We start from the raw sequence: 19,303 nt of genomic DNA, 5'->3' as shown, positions 1-19,303 counted from the left end.
GAGGGAAGGGAATTAACTCCTCACCTAGTGTACTTACCAAGAAATTAGCAGGTATTGGATCAGAGAAGGAAGCTGGAAGAAGGGAAGCAGGTAGGCATTCCCTAAGCATTAGTGCAGTGGAAAGGTCAGGAACAGATTGAGAAAGATGGATGCCTTTTGGTAAGGTAGGAAGGATATGGAAATGAAATCTAGTGGAAGGAAAAGGCAAGAGAAGGAAGAGATCCAGGTCAGCTGCTGCTCCTAGGGAGAGAGAAAGGAAGAAATAGTAAAGGAACTAAAAGGGAAAGAAAAAAGAAAAAGGGGCGGGGAAAACAAAAACAAGGAATACAAGAAGCTAAGAGGAAACACAGACCAAAGTGTCCATGCCATGAGAAAAGCATTCCAAGAAGTTTAAAGGATAACAGTCACAGACCAAGAGAAGGGTGGTTGTAGTGTACTACCGAAAACCTATGGCTTCTGCTAGTTGAAGAGTAGGCCAGCCCACCCAACCAGCTACTAACTCTGAACAGCTTCACTGTGCTTTAGGTTGTTTTGTTGTTGGTTCTTTTTTTTTTAAATTAGCAATACACTCCCTCAAATACAAACCCCTCTGATTGATTTTACAACTCGGTTTTACAAGGAAAATTCCATGGGTCATTCCAGCAGACTGCCTCTAAGGACATGCCACAGGAGCAGTATATTTAATACATCCTGCAAGCAGAGATTGTGTCTCCGAACACACAGAAAAAACACTGAAACATGCTCCCAAGTGCTGATGGAATTCACAGAATGGATTAAGTGGCATGTCCTTCCCCAAACCCTGAAATCAAATGACCAGCCAAAAAATGTAACCTCTGAGAATCTGCCTCTTGGAACTCCTTGTTATCAAGGGTTTTACTTATGTCTGAAGCTGTACAAGCCATGATTTTCTGCAACACAGGGCCTTTTAAAGCAGCAACATGCACAGTTATGGATAAAAATATTAAGTTATTGCCTTAGAAATCTCCCTGCTTAACTACCTACTATCTTTGCTAGTACCCCCTTTTTACACTCATTAGAACTGCAAAGTTTCAACAGCTGCTTGAGAAAGACAAAACAAGCAGGCAGTGTTTTCTGTTCAGCTCACATAATTAATACAGATAACAATTAAGTATCTAGGACCAAATGCTGCTTGTGGCTGCGTTCTTGTTTCTCAACAGGTCTACAAAAAAAGCTAATAATCCGTGAAGACTGGAGAGTTACAAACATGCAAGATTCATCCTAGTGCTCAGCATAACAGATAAATCTATTCTGCACTTATTTTCCTTCTTAACTTCACACATACACAAATGACATCCATTAAAGGTACTAGTCTTAACACAGCAATATGAGGTAAAATAAAGTAAAATGAATTATGAGAAAGTTTGTACTGTTTTACCATGGCATTTTCACTTGCTTAATAGGCCTGATTAATTTGCAACGTGACTCATTTACACACCACATTCTACCTCCACTTCTGAAGTATTTTGTAAATAGAAACAAATATTCTCTATCAGCATCCTCAAACGACTGCTGTTGTATTTGGAAGCATGGCCAGAGTGTTGAACTGGCAATTTTCCTGGGTTCAAGTCAAAGAAGAATGAAGGTTGACTTACCAGTAACTCACAAAAAGAAAAAACAAACAAGCAAACAACAGCAAATAAGTTAAGAAAGCTGTATGCTCATTCTGTACACACAGCACACGTCTACTTTGCCATTTCAGTGCAATGCTGAGATAGCACCAAATGCAAAGCAGAAATTTAAAGCTTTTTAATGGGGCTACACAGAACAGAAACCTGCAACCTGAGCCCTTGAAAATTTGCCCTGAAAGTTCACAAAGTAGGTAAAATCCTCTTACACCAAGACAGACTGGATTTCTGAGACTGCTTGGACACTGCATTTTAACACATACACTGTTGCATAAATAGATACTGAATTGCCCTGTCTTAATGAGTGTCAAATAGATAAATAAATAATTTAGCTAACTAATCCAAACATAACGACATAAACTAAGAGTTTGCCAGAATAACCAACCAAATGTATGGCTTTTGGCTTATTTCAAAGGAATAAGCATGCTATAATTGCCTTGTTAAATGGAAAAAAATTAATCTGCATTAATATAAATTCTTTCCAAAACTTTATTTTAGAAAAGGATAATCAAAATTAAAATGATTAAGTATTTCCAAGTGAATACAGCCCCTGACCTTCTGACAGATAAAGCAACTTGACAGAGTACAACCCAGTTTCCATTAATAATGGGAACTCAATTTGGGCACCTAACTGGTAATACTTTCCTCCACATCCCAATGCACCACGAGTCTTTTACTTCAGACTACAATATGTCATTCTGAAATGCTCTTTTCTTTCAAGTACAACATGTCATTTTTTAACCTTAAACAGAAGCTGCAATGGGAGTGCAAAATTTGCTCGCAGATTTGGCAGACTTTCTCTGATAAAGACAAAGCATCCCAAGACATACTGTTCTCCCTGGGTTTACCTTGGCCTCTGAGAATGAGCTTGACTGGATGTGGAGATATCATCAGCACCTGGCAAGGCCCCACTGGCATCATCTCTCTTGAAACCTTCATTTTTTCTCACTAGGAAACCAAAAGACAAATTAATACCTGACTGGGGAAAAAGCAACAGAGTAATCCCATCCGAAAACCAAGGACTTATCAGTCATATGAAATGACTTAGAAGGAATCAAACTCATGTGTTCTGCACAACTGCATTATTAGCCAAACTTGCATTGTGAAATTGATTTCAATTTTCAAAACAATCTTACAGTTTTTCCCATCAAAAATAGCTGCTCTACACAAATACTTTGAAGCAAACTAAGAAACTAAACTGAAAGACATCACAATAGAAAAACTCCACACAACTGCATAGACAGCTTTCCAACACATTTCTTTGTCACCCATGAATTGAGACATATACTTGGCAAAGACATCACACAAAACCACTTGGGAACAAAAACAGAGCAGCTAGGTAAAGTACAGAATCATAGAGTGGTTAAGGTTGGAAGGGACCTTAAAGATCATCAGGCTCCAACCTCCCTGCTGTGAGCAGGGACACCTCCCACCAGACCAGGCTGCACAAGCCTCATCCAACCTGCCCTTCAACACCTCCATGGAGGGGGCAGCCACAAACTATCTGAGCAACTTGTTCCAGTGCCTTCCTGCCCTCATGGGGAAGAATTTCTTCCTGATGTCTAACCTAAATCTCCCCTCTTCGAGTTTAAAACCATTACCCCTTGTCCTATCACTGCCCTCTCTGGTGACAAGTCCCTCCCCAGCTTTCCTTGCCCCTTCAGGCACTGGAAGGTGCTCTAACGTCTCCCTGGAGCCTTCTCTTCTCCAGGCCGAACACCCCAACTCTCTCAGCCTGTGTCCAGAGCAGAAATGCTCCAATCTTTTGATCAGCTTCATGGTCCTTGTCTGGACCTTCTCCAAAAGGTCCATGTCTTTCCTGTGCTAAGGGATTCAGAGCTGCATGCAGTATTCCAGAGATTTTTGTTAAAGGAGCCGTGCTACTTGTTACTGTTCTTCAGTCTTCTGGCTCAGTAAGTAGGAAGAAAGACAAAGACAAGGAAGGCCGAGACAGCAGGAAGGACAGGGAGGTTGGGTTGGAACTCTATGTGTACATAAGACTTATGGTGCAACTATGCTCCAGCTTCCTAACTACTGCCTTCTTTCTCCATTTTCATCAAATGGATTCTCTCCATCACTTAGAATGACTCTGAGCTAATGGTTTCACCAGCTGCACTCTCCTCTTGACTCTTCACCATTCTAGCAATTCTTTCAAAAAACATGCCAAGCATTGCCTTCAACTTTTATTACATCCTTCCTGCCACACATTTATCAGTTAACAACCCTTCATACCATCTCTTGCTTTTCCAAGACATTCATTTCACAGAATTTAAATTTATCCCACAAACAGCCTGTAGTACATACTACTTTTGCTTTGCACTGCAACACTTGGCCTACAAATGATCAGCCATTTAACCCTCACAGCAAAACCCACTGATATAAAAATAATTAAACCAAGTGTGTCCCACATGGAATTTTTTCAATTTACTGTTATTGTACACTAATAACTTGATCATTTTTTGTGCCTCTGAAGACAGCATGTGATTTAAAACAAGCACTCCAGTAAAACTTTACTGTTTCCAGCTTTTCCTAGCAAGCTCCTCCTTCCAGAGTGCTGAATGTCAAACTCTAAACAGACTGCCAATTATGCTGAACTGCACAAAATGTGGTAATTACGTGAGATCATTTTACAACTTCGTATTAGTGGTTATGATCAAGCCTCCTACTAAACACTTCACTTCATACTACTGGGGTCTATTCTTCATCTTGAACTTTTTTTATTCAGGCTTTTGGTTTATTTGGGGTTTTTTTTGTTTGATTGGTTTTTAGAATGATGGAACTGTTTGGGTTGGAAGGGATCTTCAAGATCATCTAGTTCCAACTCCCTGCATGGGCAGGGACACCTCCCACCAGACCAGGTTGCTCCAAGCCCCATCCAACCTGCCCTTCAACACTGCCAGGGATGGGGCAGCCACAGCTTCCCTGGGCAACCTGGGCCAGGGTCTCATCACCCTCACACTAAAAGAATTCGGGGGTTTGGGGTTTTGTTTGTTCTTAACACAGCTCTTACCTTGCCTGAAATCTGGTTCTGAAGAAGTAACAGATGGGCTTTCACTCGAAGTGCTGCAAACGTCACTGTGGTAAGATTTGTACCTCCTCAAAGGCTCTGAAAGTTTAAATCAGAGTATTAGAAGAGTAAGAAAGCAACAGTTCCAATGCAAAAATCAAACATATTAACATTTGAAATTATTCCGAAGTATTTTCAAAACATGTTTAAATGCCTTTCTGTGGCTGTACAGTCTGAAAACAGACACTCAGTGGATGCTGTGCAGACCCATTCTGTCCCCACAGCCTGAGGGTTCCTGTGGTCTGCCTGACCTTTCTTGGCTATCCTAATGGAGCCATCTCCTCTGAACTTCTCTCTCATCTCTTTAAACATGATGACCTAGAGGACAGAGAGGAATGGCAATGAGTTCCTGCCAGCCACAAGAGGTGTGGGCAGGTGTGTCCCTCCAGTAACTGTTCTACCTTCCCAGGTGACCATGCAAAAAAGGTCTGGTGCCCCTGCAAGAGGAACTGAATAGTGATAAAGATGATGGTCCACCTACCTTGGAGGTGCCACCAAGGCCTAGACAGACCATGCCTCACATCAAAATAGCTTCATTTAAGGAAAAAAAGACAGGTCCCTGTCACAAGTGACTCACTTCTGGAAAGCAAGGCCCTGCATGCAGGCCAGACCCACTCCTTTGGGAAGTCAGCAGCCCCTCCGGGGCCAGGATTAAAGATGTACAGAGAAAACTCCCTGCTCTAGTTCAGCCCTCCAGTTACTACCCATGAGTTATTTGTCAGGGAGGCAGTGATGAGGCAGCAACATGAAGTCCAAAGGCAATGAAGAGTGACTTCAGGGCCCTGGGACATCTGATTAAGGGATCAGGAGCACAAATTGTGTTCTCTATCCCTCCAGCTGCAGGGATTGATGAAGGGCTAAAGAGGAAGAGCCAGCACACAGATTCCTGGCTCCTGAAAGGAGGTTGTAGCAAGATGGGGGGGACAGTCAGTCTCTTCTCCCAAGTAACAAGCAATAAAACAAGAGGAGATGGCTTCAAGTTATGCCAGGGGAGGTTTAGGTGGGATGTTAGGAAAAGCTTTTTACACAAAGGGTTAAGCACTGCAAGGGGCTGCCCAGAGAAGGGGCTGAATCACCATTCCTGAATGTGTTTAAAAATCATATAGATAAGGTGCTTATGGACATGGTTTAGCAGTGGGCTGGTAGAGCTAGGTTAGCAGAGATAAGTTAAAGTTTGGACTTGATAATCTTACAATCTTTCCAATCAGAATGATTCTGTGATTCCATGATCTTAATTTCCAAGTTAAAAGCAATATTTAAAAAAACCAGGACAACAACAAATCCCTCCTGCAACCAAAACTAACTAAAACATTTGGTGTGCTCCTCTTGTGTGCACAAAGTGACCATCAGGAATTTGTCCCTGGTTCCTTCACAATGGAAAAAGGAAAAATACCCAGAGAGACAAAGCAGGAATTGGAAAATTATACCTCATTGGATTTTTGACATCCACAAAATATGATTAACAATCAATTAGTAAGCCCCTATAAGACTGGAAGAGCTAAATGCATGGGATGAGAAACGAAAACAGTAGTCTCAGCTGCGACTTGTGGTGGGTTCTTTAAATAACATACTGGAGCAAAGGACTCCACAGGAGGGGTAGGTACTTGACATTTGCAACCATCTCCCAAAACTTTCCTATGCACAAGCCAACAAACAACCACGGAGTGTGGTAAAAGCAGAAAACAAAACAAAAAAGTCTCCATGTTTTGATATTACCAAAGCTTCACTGCCTAAGTGAGAGGTGTTTATATTTGCAGGAGGCTGTCTCTGGTCCAACCAGTTCATGTTTTCAAAACCAGAAGTGACTATACAGAGAAAACACAGGTAACTGCTGTCAAGACAAGTGGAAAACACTACAGCAAGGACTATGAACTGTAAGAATACAAAATGGGGAATACATGAGCATATGAGTCTGAACATGAGTCTTAACACTGCAAAAAGGAAGTAAGAGATTCCAACTTCCCACATCCAGAAACAAAAGGCCTGGTGAAGTGCCCTGCAGGAACAATAAACCTGTGGCACAACCTGTATTAGGTCAGAGGACGAGTTAGACGTGCAGTCACCAGCACTACTCATTCAGACTTCCTAGAGAAGCAGGGAAAACTCCAAAAGGAAACAAGTAGGAAAATACAGAAGATAATGCAGTAGACCTAGACTAAAGCCTAGTTCACGTTAACCACGGAATACCTGTTTCTAAAACCTTCCTCCTTAAAAGGCAGCATTTCCCCCATTCCTGCCAGCTCACTTGCTTTGTGCAGCTCCTGGCCCATCAAAAACAAGTTTAAGAAAACTGGGGAAAAAAAGCAAAGTCACCAACCAACCCATGAAACCAACTGCTTCCACCAGCCCATCCCAGCTGCCTAGCTGAGCAGCACAAAAGCCAACCCCAGGGAGGTTTCACACGACTCTCAAAAACAAGACATCCTGCTCCCACATTTTCAAACAAGATGAAGAGAACCCACTGCAGGGGGGAGGTGCTGGGGGCTGGGCTTGCTTCAGTCTTTTACAATGGCTACTGTCAGAGTTTGGGATCTTACAACAAAGAAATCTGTTGCCAATCTAGCGAGCACTTGCCTAACAAAGGAAACAAAAACCAAATTCAGTGGGTAGTTTTTGGAGATGTATTTTTAAAATGCTCCCAGCCCTTGAAGGGAGGCATCAATCCAAACATGATACTGGAGCTGCAGTACAGAAATGTTTAACAGAAAACAGATCTCCTCTTTCCCAGCAGCTTTATTAGCTGTAGGTTTTTCAAGTCTGCTAAACTGACTTTGAAGCAAGAGGATGGAAAGGGAACAATAAAATGTAACACGAGCTCTTAAACAGATTTATTTATTTTTTCCACCTCGTCAGCAGTCTGGGCTTCCTTAACCACAGTCAAGCTGTGGCTCCATTTTGGTTCCTTGAGACATGAAGTTTTACAAAAAATAAATGTGAAGGGGTAAAAGAGAAACAGTTAAAGCAGGAAGCAGATACTTGTATGTGGTGGCATGACAGCTGACTCTGCAGGGTATTTGACTCACCCTGTTAGCAGGAGCTGGTGCCCTGCTGTAGGCCAAGGGGTAAGTTCAGGAGCCAAGAAACATAAAGCATGATTCTCAACCACTGCTTAACTCCACGTCTTCACAGCCCTCCCCATGAGGCCCAATTTAAACCAATTCTCCCAGCATTCACCAGTAGAGACAGCCACGGGACCACCCTCCTTTCTTGTCCCACCTTTCTGCCTAAGCAAGATCATACAACTTGACCCGAGTAACACAAACAAAGGTGCTCTTCTCCTCTGAAAACATTTTACAACCTTTCCACATGGGGCCACATCTATGACTAACAGCTTGTTCAGCCAGGGACAAAAGTTTAAAGGCAACTAAGAAGCTACAGCCTGAAATGAGTAGTACATCTTCTAGATTTTTCTTTGCTTTGCTCCATTCACAGAAAATACATACAGATGTGGAACTCTTAGCTGCTGTGTCATCTTCTCTTTGGCTACTGCCTTCCAGTTCTCTGCTGGCACACACCCATCTATGTACACACTGCCATGCATCCTCCTAACACCACAGGTCCTCTTAACCAAACATCATCTACACACTTCAGGTCTGCCAACATTCAATTCCATTGTAAATATTGAGACTACGGTATCTATAATGCTTACAAAATTACCCAAATAATTTAGGCTGTCTACTCTCTTCCAGCAAATTCTCCTCAATTCTAACATATTATATTAAAATTTAACTTCAGAGGAGGCACTTGGATCATGTCCAAGCCAAACTTCTGGCTTCCAAAGGTCATGAAGTCCCAATTCTGGGATCAAGTTAAGCTTTTCACACAATGGTTTCAAAAATGAGGACAAACTTCTAGCCTGTCTGGCTGGGAAGGAATTAAAAGATGGCATGCAAAAAAGATAAAGGCAACAATAAAACAACTTATCTCCTGTATTTATAGTTTTTACTGGGTTCTTTAAATGGCTTTGTTTTGTTGTTTTGTTTGGGGTATTGTGTTTTGTTCGGTTTTTTAATTTATTCTTGGTGAATAAGGAGAGACTTCAGAATTGATTTAAGTACTAGAAACATCAGGCACATTGTGTCAAAAATTGTTCTACCAGATAGCCTTCTTCACATTTCAGTGTTTTGATTACAATGTCTTACTAGAACACTTCAAGTCATTTCATACCTTAGTAGAAGAACAAACCTGAGTTTAAGCATGTTTCAAGAGTCCATAATTACAACGAATAAATAAAACTTGTGCTAGTAATACAAGTTTACAGGCAGCACCACCACCATACAGAGAAGAATTAAGCATTACAACTGGAAGAATCTGTGTTTGTGCTGCTTGGTGCAGCAGTGTTGCTTTTTCAAACTCCCTATCAAATCCAGCAGAGCATAACCTTAGAGGCACCCAACCCAGTATAAAATAACAAAACACACTATTTATGCAAGACAAGACATGCAAGCCCAGACAAGTAATTTACAGAAAGCCTCGTCTCAGCCAACTTCAACAGAAAGCAGAGAACCCCCATTTAGCTTGAAATTTCATTATCCTGAACACATGACTAGCATTAGATACACAGGTTTTCAAATATGTATTTTTAGAGAATCATCACTGGCTGAACAGAGAAAGAAAAGGACAGAAAAGATGGCAGAGCTGGACAGGCAGTTTCATGACAGGGAGGGAGCTCTTGCTTGCTCTTTGAGGTTTATTGGTGGGTGTCTCTATTATGCAAGAGTTTTACTACAATACCATTTAAAAGACATTAACTCTCTCTTAGGAGAGGCTGAGACTTGCTTCTTTCACAAGAGTCTAACCAATAGGTCAGGGTCATATTTACTCTTTTTCCTCTTTTCATACCTGAATTATGTCAGGCAAGGCAGCACAGGTTTAACAGGAAGAATGCAGTGATCCAGAATAAATCTCTGGTAAGGATTCATTCCAACGAGGTGGTAAGAGGAACAAATCCATTCAGGTATTCCAGGGGAGCAGGCTCATTTTATCTTGCAAGATTTTCACCACCCATGTTCGAAATGAAAAAGGCTGTACTGTGCATACAGCCCAAGTCAGCAGCCAGCCAGCAAACTCCCTGGAGAGCCTAACAGGTATCTGATGCACAGGGTCTAGGAGGATCTGAGGGACAGGAATAAACAGAGCCTTGTAAAAACGCAAAGCGCACACATCTCCAGAGCTAGACTGGAAAGAAAACCAGCAAGATTAAAATTATCTCCAGGCTCTGGTAAGAACTCAGTGTCTTGTACTTCAAAGACACCCTTCCTTTCTGGTCTGGATCATGCCATCTAGGATAGGTTATGTAAATGGACATTGACTGAAAGAGCTGCAAATAAAGTTGTTTGTACGTTTGAATTTAAATGCTTTATCCAACTGAGAATGTAATGTGTTGAGTCAAAAATTATAATCCCAGAGGTTGTGAGCTACTGAAAGCTCAGTAAAGCACATACTACTTTGCTGTGCAATTATGGAATTGTAAGAGCTGTTTTACCACCTTATGTTAAACTATGCAATTCAGAGGAAAATAATAGTGGTTGATGCCAAAGTACTTGCACTTCACAGAAATCCCACAAACATCTCTTTTTTTCCCTTGAAAAGCCAACTTCTCTAGTCTGAGTAAAATTAACTACTGAAAGTCTTCCACCTAAAATGGTATCAGTCCATAATCCCACCCTTCAGCTTCACTGGTACAACTTCTGAACATTGTTCTAACCAAACCTCATCCTCACCAGACTTAGCAACCACACAAGAATCCACCTCACCACCACTGAATGTAAATCATACTGCAGCACCATGATCCTAAGACATGTGTAAACTGAGCCTGGATCTGCTTTCACATGCCAACGGGTATAACACTCTGGATGACTCCTGCTTCCTCTGCTTTGCCTACTCATCCACAGGGAGAACATACAACTCCAGAGACAAAGCATGCACACTTCATTGAATTTACAGAGGTAAATTTGTAAAGCAGCTATTCCTCTTCTGCCTTAAATCCAATCTCCCATTTAACCCACTTCTACAGAAGCTCCCAAATTCAAATCTTTGGGGCTTCATTTGCTGGGATAAATTCACTACCAACACCAAACTGATTATCTGCAGGAATTTTCCCTTATTAAAAAATGCAGCTTCAAACCAAGACAGCTTTTAAAGTCATGACATTTAGAGCATCCCTAACTGCATCTCCCCACCTAAACACATGGGCATACTATGGAAGCTTTATAAATGGTGTCCAGATGAGTCTTCAATAAGAGCATTGTTTTGTGAGATTAAAGAATAGAAGACTTAGGAGGCAGAAACATCTCTAGGAACACAGAATATTACTGCCTCTTCTTGCTGTTTGCATGAAGCAGAAAGCAAGAAGTGGACATTTTCAGTTAGAAAAATCACAGGTAAATAAAGAGAGGGACAAACAGAACCTAAGGTTCTAGAATGCCCATGGTTCCTAAATTCAAAAACACTTAAAAAAGGCTCGAAAATGCTCCCAAACCAAACCCACCCATGGATCCAGCATTCCAAGCCTCAGCAAGATGAGCTTTTTTAGCAGCCTTCCCTCTTTTTCCTCCCTGTCTGCTCTTTAACCCACAGCCAGCTACATTACTCCTCTCCTAACTGGCTTTGTGCCTCTGTATTCCACCAGGACACAGGCAACCTTTACACCCTGCTACCTCGTGCATCTCATTTACAACATCCTCATAAGCGAAACCACGTATAAAACAGAAGGACGCACCTTCACTCAAGTAACACACGAAACAATTCACTTTGAATTACACATACACTCCAACCAAGGTGGGAGGAAGCTGCCTGAACAAGTAAAAGGGGAGAGACTCATTCAAGGACACCATCTTCCAGCCTCGCTGTACTATCAACGTAGCAGGCCTGAGATATGAAAGCTGAAGTGTATTCACACTTCACAACTCTCAGAAGATACAATCAGTTTTGTGGGAGACAAGGCAAAGAAAGCTGGGAGCAGGAGAGTGCAGGTGACATTTTCACACTCTTGAGCAGCAATAGAGGCTTCCAAAAGGTAAAAGAGTATTTTCTCTCTGAAACGGGACACTATCAGTTGGTGCCAAGCAACAATTTCCAAGTTTCAAAAGAACAACAAAACCAAAATCTGCTTTCCTAGCAGAGATCAACTGCTGGGGTTTAACACCTGGCAGACTCAGAACTCCAAATAATTCTGCCTAAGTTCACGAAACCTACATAACAAAACCAAGAAGGAACAGTAACAGTGGAGATGCAGAACTTACTCTTCCATTTGTTGGCAAGAGAAAGATATTCTTCTGGAGTCTGTTCTTACTGTTCCGAATTGGCTACACTTGGAGTCAAAGAGCAGTCCCTTCCCCCTCATCTGGCTAATCACCTACTAATAAACAATCACCTTTACTATACAACAGACCAACAACTGCAACCCTGAAACTGTGCAGCAGAGTAACATGTAATACAGTGTGCTGGGTTTGTGTGGTGAGGTTTTGGCAGCAGGGAGAGGCCCCAGGGGTGGCTCCTGTGAGAAGCTGAAAAGCTCCCCTGGCTCTAAAATCCTGCCACACCTCTGGCCAAGGCCGAGCCCATCAGTGACAATGGCTGTGCCTCTGTGAGTAACAGCTTCATGCAGGGGAAACTAACTGCTCTAAGACCTCAGGGGAGGAGGGAGCAACACCTGAGCAGATACCAAAGGCAGTGAGGAAGGAGTGTGGAGGAGGTGCCAGACCAGAGGTTCCCGTGCAGGAGGCACAGCTGAGCAGCCTTAGACCTGCAGGCCATGATGGACCATGGTGGATGACATGCAGACCTGCAGCCCTGAAGAACCATGGTGGAGCAGACGTGAACCTGCAGCCGTGGAGGACCCCACAGCAGGGGAGGTGGCTGTTCCCGAAGCAGCAGTGACTCTGTGAGCAGCTCCTGAGGGACCACACCTCATGGAAGGGGCTGATGGCAGAGGGGTTGGGAAGGGACTGTCTCCCGTGGGGAAGCGGGGCAGGACTGTGAGGAATCCTTCTCCCTGAGGAGGAAGGAGCAGCAGGACCCACCAGCCTGTGAACTGACTCTAAACCCCATCCCCCTGTGCTGCTGGGGGGAAGGAGGGAGAGAAGCCAGGAACAAAGGGATTTGGCCCCGGGAAGAAGGGAGAGGTGGGGTGAGGTATTTAAGCTCTGGTCTTTGCTTTCTCTTTGTCCTGTTTGCATCTGATTAGTGAAAAATTAAACATATATCTTTTCCACCAAGTCCATTTTTTACCTGTTACCACAACTGGTGAATGAACCCTCCCTGTCCCTGTCTTGACCCACAGGCTTTTAGTTGGATTTTCTCCTCCCCATCCCGCAGCGAGGAGAGGGGTGAGTGAGTGAGTGGCCACCTGATGCCTTTTTGCTGGCTGGGCTCAAACCACAACAGGCAGCAAGTTCACGAGCAAGTCACTTGCAATGACAAGTGTTTTGAAGGCTTGAGTCTGCATTTGAGATGTTCCAACTGTCTAACAGTGCAGTTTACATGGTCTGCAGCTCTCTACCAACTGCTGTGTTACAGCACAGCTGTTATTAAAGCTCTGTCATCCTTTCCACTATAAACTCTACTTTTCATGAGCTTATAATTTGGATTGTAAAAACCTGTTCTGAGTGAAAGCTTGGCATACCAGACCTTGAGCATGAGGACATTTTCTTTTTCCAAGACAGTCAGCTTCGTAAGGTTTTATGAATAACAGAAAAGTTTCCCAGCTTAACCCAAATTAAGTCAAAGAAGAAATAAGTCACATGTCACTTAAGTTCCTTTGTATTTTGTAGAAGAAAGTTTTCTTTGGCCAAGCTTAACCTGCAGAGAACCCAATGCCCCTTACAAATAGAAAAACTGAGAAATGATGTACAGACAAAAGCAGTAGCTCACTACAATTTACAGAGACTTAACTGTAACCTAAACCTGGACTCAACCGCATTGAAAATACTCCCAAACCTACCAAAGAAGTCAGATTGTGTCCTCTTTACTCAACCCAACCACCAACCCTGTTCCCATGACTCCTTGTCCATTCCCCCTACCCAAGCTGAAAAGAACCCTCATTCCTGTCTACACAAGCTTTCAAAATACCTAATTCTCCTTCTTTCTTCCTTCCAATGCCTCTCGTTTGAGGTCAGTCTGTATCCCACACAGGGAAAGAGAAGTAGTTGCTGTCATATTCTGTGGACTTCTGTTCCACTCCATTTTGAGTTGTTGCCCACCGACCCACTAAGAGACTACCAGCTGTAGGAAGTAAGACACCCTTGCCATCAAGTGCTGCCCAAACTGCCACCTCTACCTTTATCAAGATGGGTGACATATTTTACCACAGCTTCCCACACAGTTGCTCGTATCTCTCAGCCAGGCTGGATTGATGTCAGAAGAGCAATTCCACATGCACTTGATAATGCCTGACATTTGGAAATATCTGTCTGCCCACTAAGTGCTGGAAAATTACATACAACAGTAATGGACTAAAAAACTTACAGGCTGTATTTTTCATTTCTTTAGCAGATGAAACTAGCAATTGACTATTTTTATGAAAGACCTCAAGCGACTAGTCTGTTATAAACAAGATGTGAGATAAGGAATAGTAAAACATATAGAAGGAAAAAGGAACAGAAGTAAGCAGACTAGCAAACTTGATGTATTAAGGCCTGTGTGAATCTGCTGATTAAAGGCATAACAGAATACTTCCAGTCAGGGTTCTCAAGCTCTGTTAAACACAGCAGTAATTAACTCCTACATGAAAAAGCATTCCCCCACCATCTTACTAAGATACTCCTTTTTAACCGGCTCTCACTGAAAATTCAAGTCCATAACTAGGTTCTAGCGCAAAACATTTAAGTAGCTAACTGATAAATAAAGATAAATAAAGAGCCTAAAATAAAACAACAGAGCACACACTCCTAACTTCAAGAGTGAAGCATACCTCCACCCTCTGATGAAAGCAGAAATCTCAAGAACACTCGAACTAAGTTATCAGTTGAGAAAGTACCTTCATTTTTTTCTAGCGAGTACTAAGTGTGAATTCAGAAGGATGGGCAGTGAGTCAGTAGCTGTTGCCTCAATCTTCTCCAAACAGATTTGTCACTCAGCTCCTGTGACTGTTAAGCCTCAGTTCTCAGTTTCATTTGATTGCACTTTCACCCCTTCCCTGGATGAATCGAGTAGTTTCACACATCCAACTATCTCAGTTTGCAAGGCAGGGGCATGTGACGCTTTTTTGCTGCCTACTGATCTGTTTGAATGAGAATGATAAACTCTTGCTCATCAATGGGTTTGGGCAGGCTTTTGGTTTTGCTGTTGTGCAACACAAACCTGCACAAAGCTGCAGTCCTGAACAACAAGGCTATTGAGCTTTCCCAATGAAGGGAGTGGCCTCCTCTTCAACTTCTTCAGCTGCCTATCAGCAGAGATCCAAGTTGACTCACACACTTGAGATGGTCCCCTTCAATTTCAGTCTCTTCAACCAAAAACCAACCAACCTTCCCCAGACCTCAATCAGTTCTCTGGGTAGATCATGACAGATAGTGAACTTCTATGGAGATAAACAATGGGATCTCCACAAGTACTACTTCCATCTCTGCTCATTCCTTCACATTGAAATATAACGTTCATCAGAAGATGCCAATTTGATAGCACAAATAAATTTTAGCTGTCTTGTCTGTACAACTTGCACAGAAATCACAGTAGCTTTTTTAAAACTGCCTATGCTATTTCAGTAACACTCCTTTCTGGAACATGAGGCTGGGATGCATCCTTAGGAGAGAAAGAATGGGCTTCCCATGCTAACTGCAGCATAAGCATCTCCTGAGGTGGTCACAAGGGGAATGAAGAGGCTTTTTTAGCAATTCAACATTGATTCAAAGCTTTATCATCCCTCCCTAAGGAAGAGGAGTTTACACCTCAGTGCAGGAAAAGGAGGCAAAAGGTTTTCTTCACACATTTATGTCACTCATGCAACAGAGAGGCAGCCATGGGCTTTCAGCTGTGTGGATTTTGAATGCACCTGAACAAACAGACTGAGCTAGCTCTGGATATGCAGCTCTTCTACAGTACACCTTAGATGATTAAGTCATGTCTTTTGACCCACCATAAACAGGATCTCACTCTGCTCTCAGTTTCTATCCAGCTGTTCCAAATTTACAACCCCTGAAAATGACATTGCATTTTCAAAGCAAACAAAATATGTCATTCCCCTCATAAGGTTTTGCATAAATACCATTTTATAGATTTTCACAAAACAAATACAATAGTTCTTTTAATTAACTGATGGAACTTGTTGCCAAATATTCCCACTGAGGTAAAGATCTTATCATGAGTCAAAAAAAAAAAAAAAAGTCATACTTAAGGGCTTAACTGCATCACCCAGAGTTATACAGTGCAAAAACTGAGAGATCTGGAGATTAAATTCTTTGCTTCCTCTGGGGTATAAATCCATCTCTAATGACAGGAGATGAGGATGTTCCTTCAAGGAAAGCTACTTGATAATTGGCTGTTACCAACTTTGTTTCTTTTTTCTAAATTTACTTCAGGAACTTGACACTGGCTGACTTACACAGATCACCTACTTTCACTGGGTAAGCAATCTGGACAAGCACATTTATCTCCATTGGCAACAGAAGTTCTCATGCTTTCACTTGACCTACAAAAAGAAGATGAAGCAAAGATCTCAGCAGTTTCAACAGCTGCTACAGGAGATCTCAAGCTTATCATCAAGAGAAATCTGCTTACTGATTGGAACGCTCAAATAAAAAAGCTTCACCAACCTTCTCCATTCATAGCTTCCCTCAGAAGCTGCAATTTCTTCTGTCTCTCTCTTATCCTGTCAAAGGCACTTGATATTGCTGCAGAAGTTGATGTCTCAGGCACATGGCGGGTTTGGTCCAGTTTTTGGGGTCCAAAGATATCCAGAGCTACGCTCCCATCAGAATATATTGCTTCCTTGTTTCTGGTAGCAGTAGAAGTCCGAACTGTAAATGCTCCACACTGATGGTTGTGCCTGTGAGAGCCTTCAGCATGGTCCCTCTCAGCTGCCTTGTCAGTTGTGCAAAGCAAATCTGTGGAGGAAGCCCACACTTTCCGCTTGGGAGCCACATCTGTGTGAAGGTCACCTTTTTTTTCAAATTCACTGGTTTTAGATCTATTAGGACAGAAAACATCTTCCTGCCCCAAGCTGTAATCTGCAGAAATGCCCTGGAAAAACTCTTCCTCTCCTTGTGTTCCCCTAATGGACAGAAATCCCATAGACTTGCTAAGTCCTTTGTTAAGCATGGTCTGTTGAGTGAAGAGAGCTTTGTGCCCATCAGGTGCATCGACCACCAATGTTTTTCCTGTAATAAGGAGACATTTCATACATGTAATTTTGCACTTAACAGACAAGAGTGCAGCACAAGTTACTTACAGTTAAAGTTTATAGGGAGCACACATTTTGGGCTTAATTTTGCCATGCAAAACATTCAGATGGCTACTTAAAGGGCTGCCTTGGTCAACAAAGACAGAACTCCAACTACTTCATATCTAACAGGCATTTCATTTATTTTATTTCCCAAGTGCTCAAGAAAAAAATATGATCTACTACATTTCAGCATTAACATTAAAAAGCCCACCAACTACCACATACATGCTCCAAGCTGTTTTCTCATTAGTTTTACTTTTAAAATAGGCTGGACTGTCACCAAGAGTACTGTTTCATGATCAATCTGAAATCAGCCACTCCTCTCATCTCTCACACCCAAAGACACCACCTACGACTTTTAATTACAAGTCCAGGTTTGTTCTACAGATTTACAGATGCCCTGCAGTACTAAGAAAATAATGACTGTGTAGTTAGGAATTTTAAAATCCTGTATCTTCCCTTTAATGACTATTTTTGGTGATGACAGTCTCTCCAGATAAAGAATACTCTAAAACAAAAACAAACAAAGCTTCTAAGATCAAAGTACACTTCATGTTTCATTAATAAATGGATCAGCCAATACAAATGAACACTCTCTTCTCCCTCTCCCTTACTGTGAAATTACTTCCAGAATAAAAGAAGCTGTCAGAGGTGGATTACTATCAATGACATAGGTGCACTTTGGAGAATATCATCCCAGGGTCACCAAGAAGTTTTGATGATTGTGTATCTATGAGGCATAAAATTTTCTCAAGGTATTAGCCCAGTTTTTCAAAACTAATTACAGACATCTCTAAGCACAGTCACATTTCTTAATATTAACAGATGACCTACAAGTTTACCTTTCATGTTCTTAAGCCTTCCTAAGACAAAAGAAGTATAAGCATTGTAAGAGTAACATCCCAGAGAAAAACTAGTATCCAAGACCACCCAACTACTACTTGCTTCCTGAATCTCTTATCCTTTTGTATTGACTTTAAAAGAATACTTCAAGGATGCTTGTAACTGTGCTCAGAAATTCTTTAAAAGCTTATGGCTTTACACCTTTCACCTCTTATACTCTAATTAAAGAGAGGTGTTAGTTTTCAGTTTCTATTTCTGTGAGATTAAACTAAAACCAGGCATTTAAAAACAACAGCAACAAACAAGACTAAAGCCAAATGAGACCAAAAAGCACTTTGCTTCTTATGGACACACAAATACACAAGGAGAAAATATTAGTTTGGATTGTCTAAAAGTGTCATGTAAGAAATTACACAGTTCCCACATGTTCCAGCCAAGAGAATAAAAGAAAAACCTTTGACAATGGCAATGAACTTCTGAAGGCATCTGACGCATCACTTCAGATTTTACAAATATAGATTTAAGTCTAAACTCAAGTAAACAATTATCTTTGTGGTCAAGTAAATCTTAGGTTATCATCTTATTCTCAGACTAGGCATTCCTCATAAGGCTGGTAAATTACATGTCATATTCACAGACAGAAAAAAGCTTTTTAAAAAATAGCTGTTCACTGTCAAGTTCCCACTTTCTATCTAAAGAAGCAGCACGATACCCGTTCTGCAAACACATACTCCACATTCATGGACATGCACATCAAGAACAGACATTCCTAACCAGGATTTTAACTCAGTCATTTGAGAGAGAGAGAAACACCAAAACACTGCAGTATTTAAGATGGTCAGCAAACAAGTCAATCAAAAGGAGCTCCAGGAATTTTCCCCAGTAATGAGAGTTCCAAGATGATTTTAGGCAGATAACATCAATACAACCTCCTCTATACACTGTTCTCAGATTTTTTACGTGTAAAAAAGCACCCCAAAAAACACCTCTGCAACACTGAAAGAATTTACAGGCACAAGATCTTACTGAACAAAACAATGGCAAACAAAGCAGAAAAAGCAAGAGAAACAGGGAGCTGCAACTCCAATATATCACAGAGGCTGTACATTCAGGATTACTTGGTACATCCTCAGTCATGACTCTGAAGAACATTCCTGGTTCAAAAGATCATTTAGGCACCTGGAAGCTTTCTCTTTTTTCCAGGATCACATTCAGCAAAAAGAGCTAAAGTGTACTTTAACTACCAGTGGTTATTCTTGCCATACACACCCAGAGACAAACTTAAGCTGTTGTAGGCTGAGGAGAACTGCAGTGAAAGAGCCCAGCTGCCAGTGAAAAGGAGTGCCAGAGGGGAAAAAGAAGTCA

At 41.7% G+C, this 19,303-nt stretch overlaps 1 protein-coding gene across 5 annotated transcripts in view; it reads right to left on the bottom strand.

Moving 5' to 3' along the window:
• Positions 1–19,303, bottom strand: part of PTPN13 (protein tyrosine phosphatase non-receptor type 13) — a 132,609-nt gene that overhangs the window by 52,952 nt on the left and 60,354 nt on the right. For 4 of the 5 annotated variants that reach the window (XM_051618757.1, XM_051618760.1, XM_051618758.1 and 1 more), the window contains exons 7-9: positions 16,467–17,030; positions 4,657–4,752; positions 2,495–2,594 (exon numbers count right to left, since the gene is read on the bottom strand). In XM_051618757.1, the coding sequence (XP_051474717.1) occupies positions 2,495–2,594; positions 4,657–4,752; positions 16,467–17,030 (760 nt within the window). The remainder of the gene's footprint in view (positions 1–2,494; positions 2,595–4,656; positions 4,753–16,466; positions 17,031–19,303) is intronic. The other variant, XM_051618761.1, reaches the window with a different exon arrangement.

This window comes from Apus apus, chromosome 4 (assembly GCF_020740795.1).
Source record: "Apus apus isolate bApuApu2 chromosome 4, bApuApu2.pri.cur, whole genome shotgun sequence".
NCBI lineage: Eukaryota > Metazoa > Chordata > Aves > Apodiformes > Apodidae > Apus > Apus apus.
The sequence above is the reverse complement of the archived record's forward strand: the minus strand, read 5'-3'. Positions and strand labels throughout refer to the sequence as shown.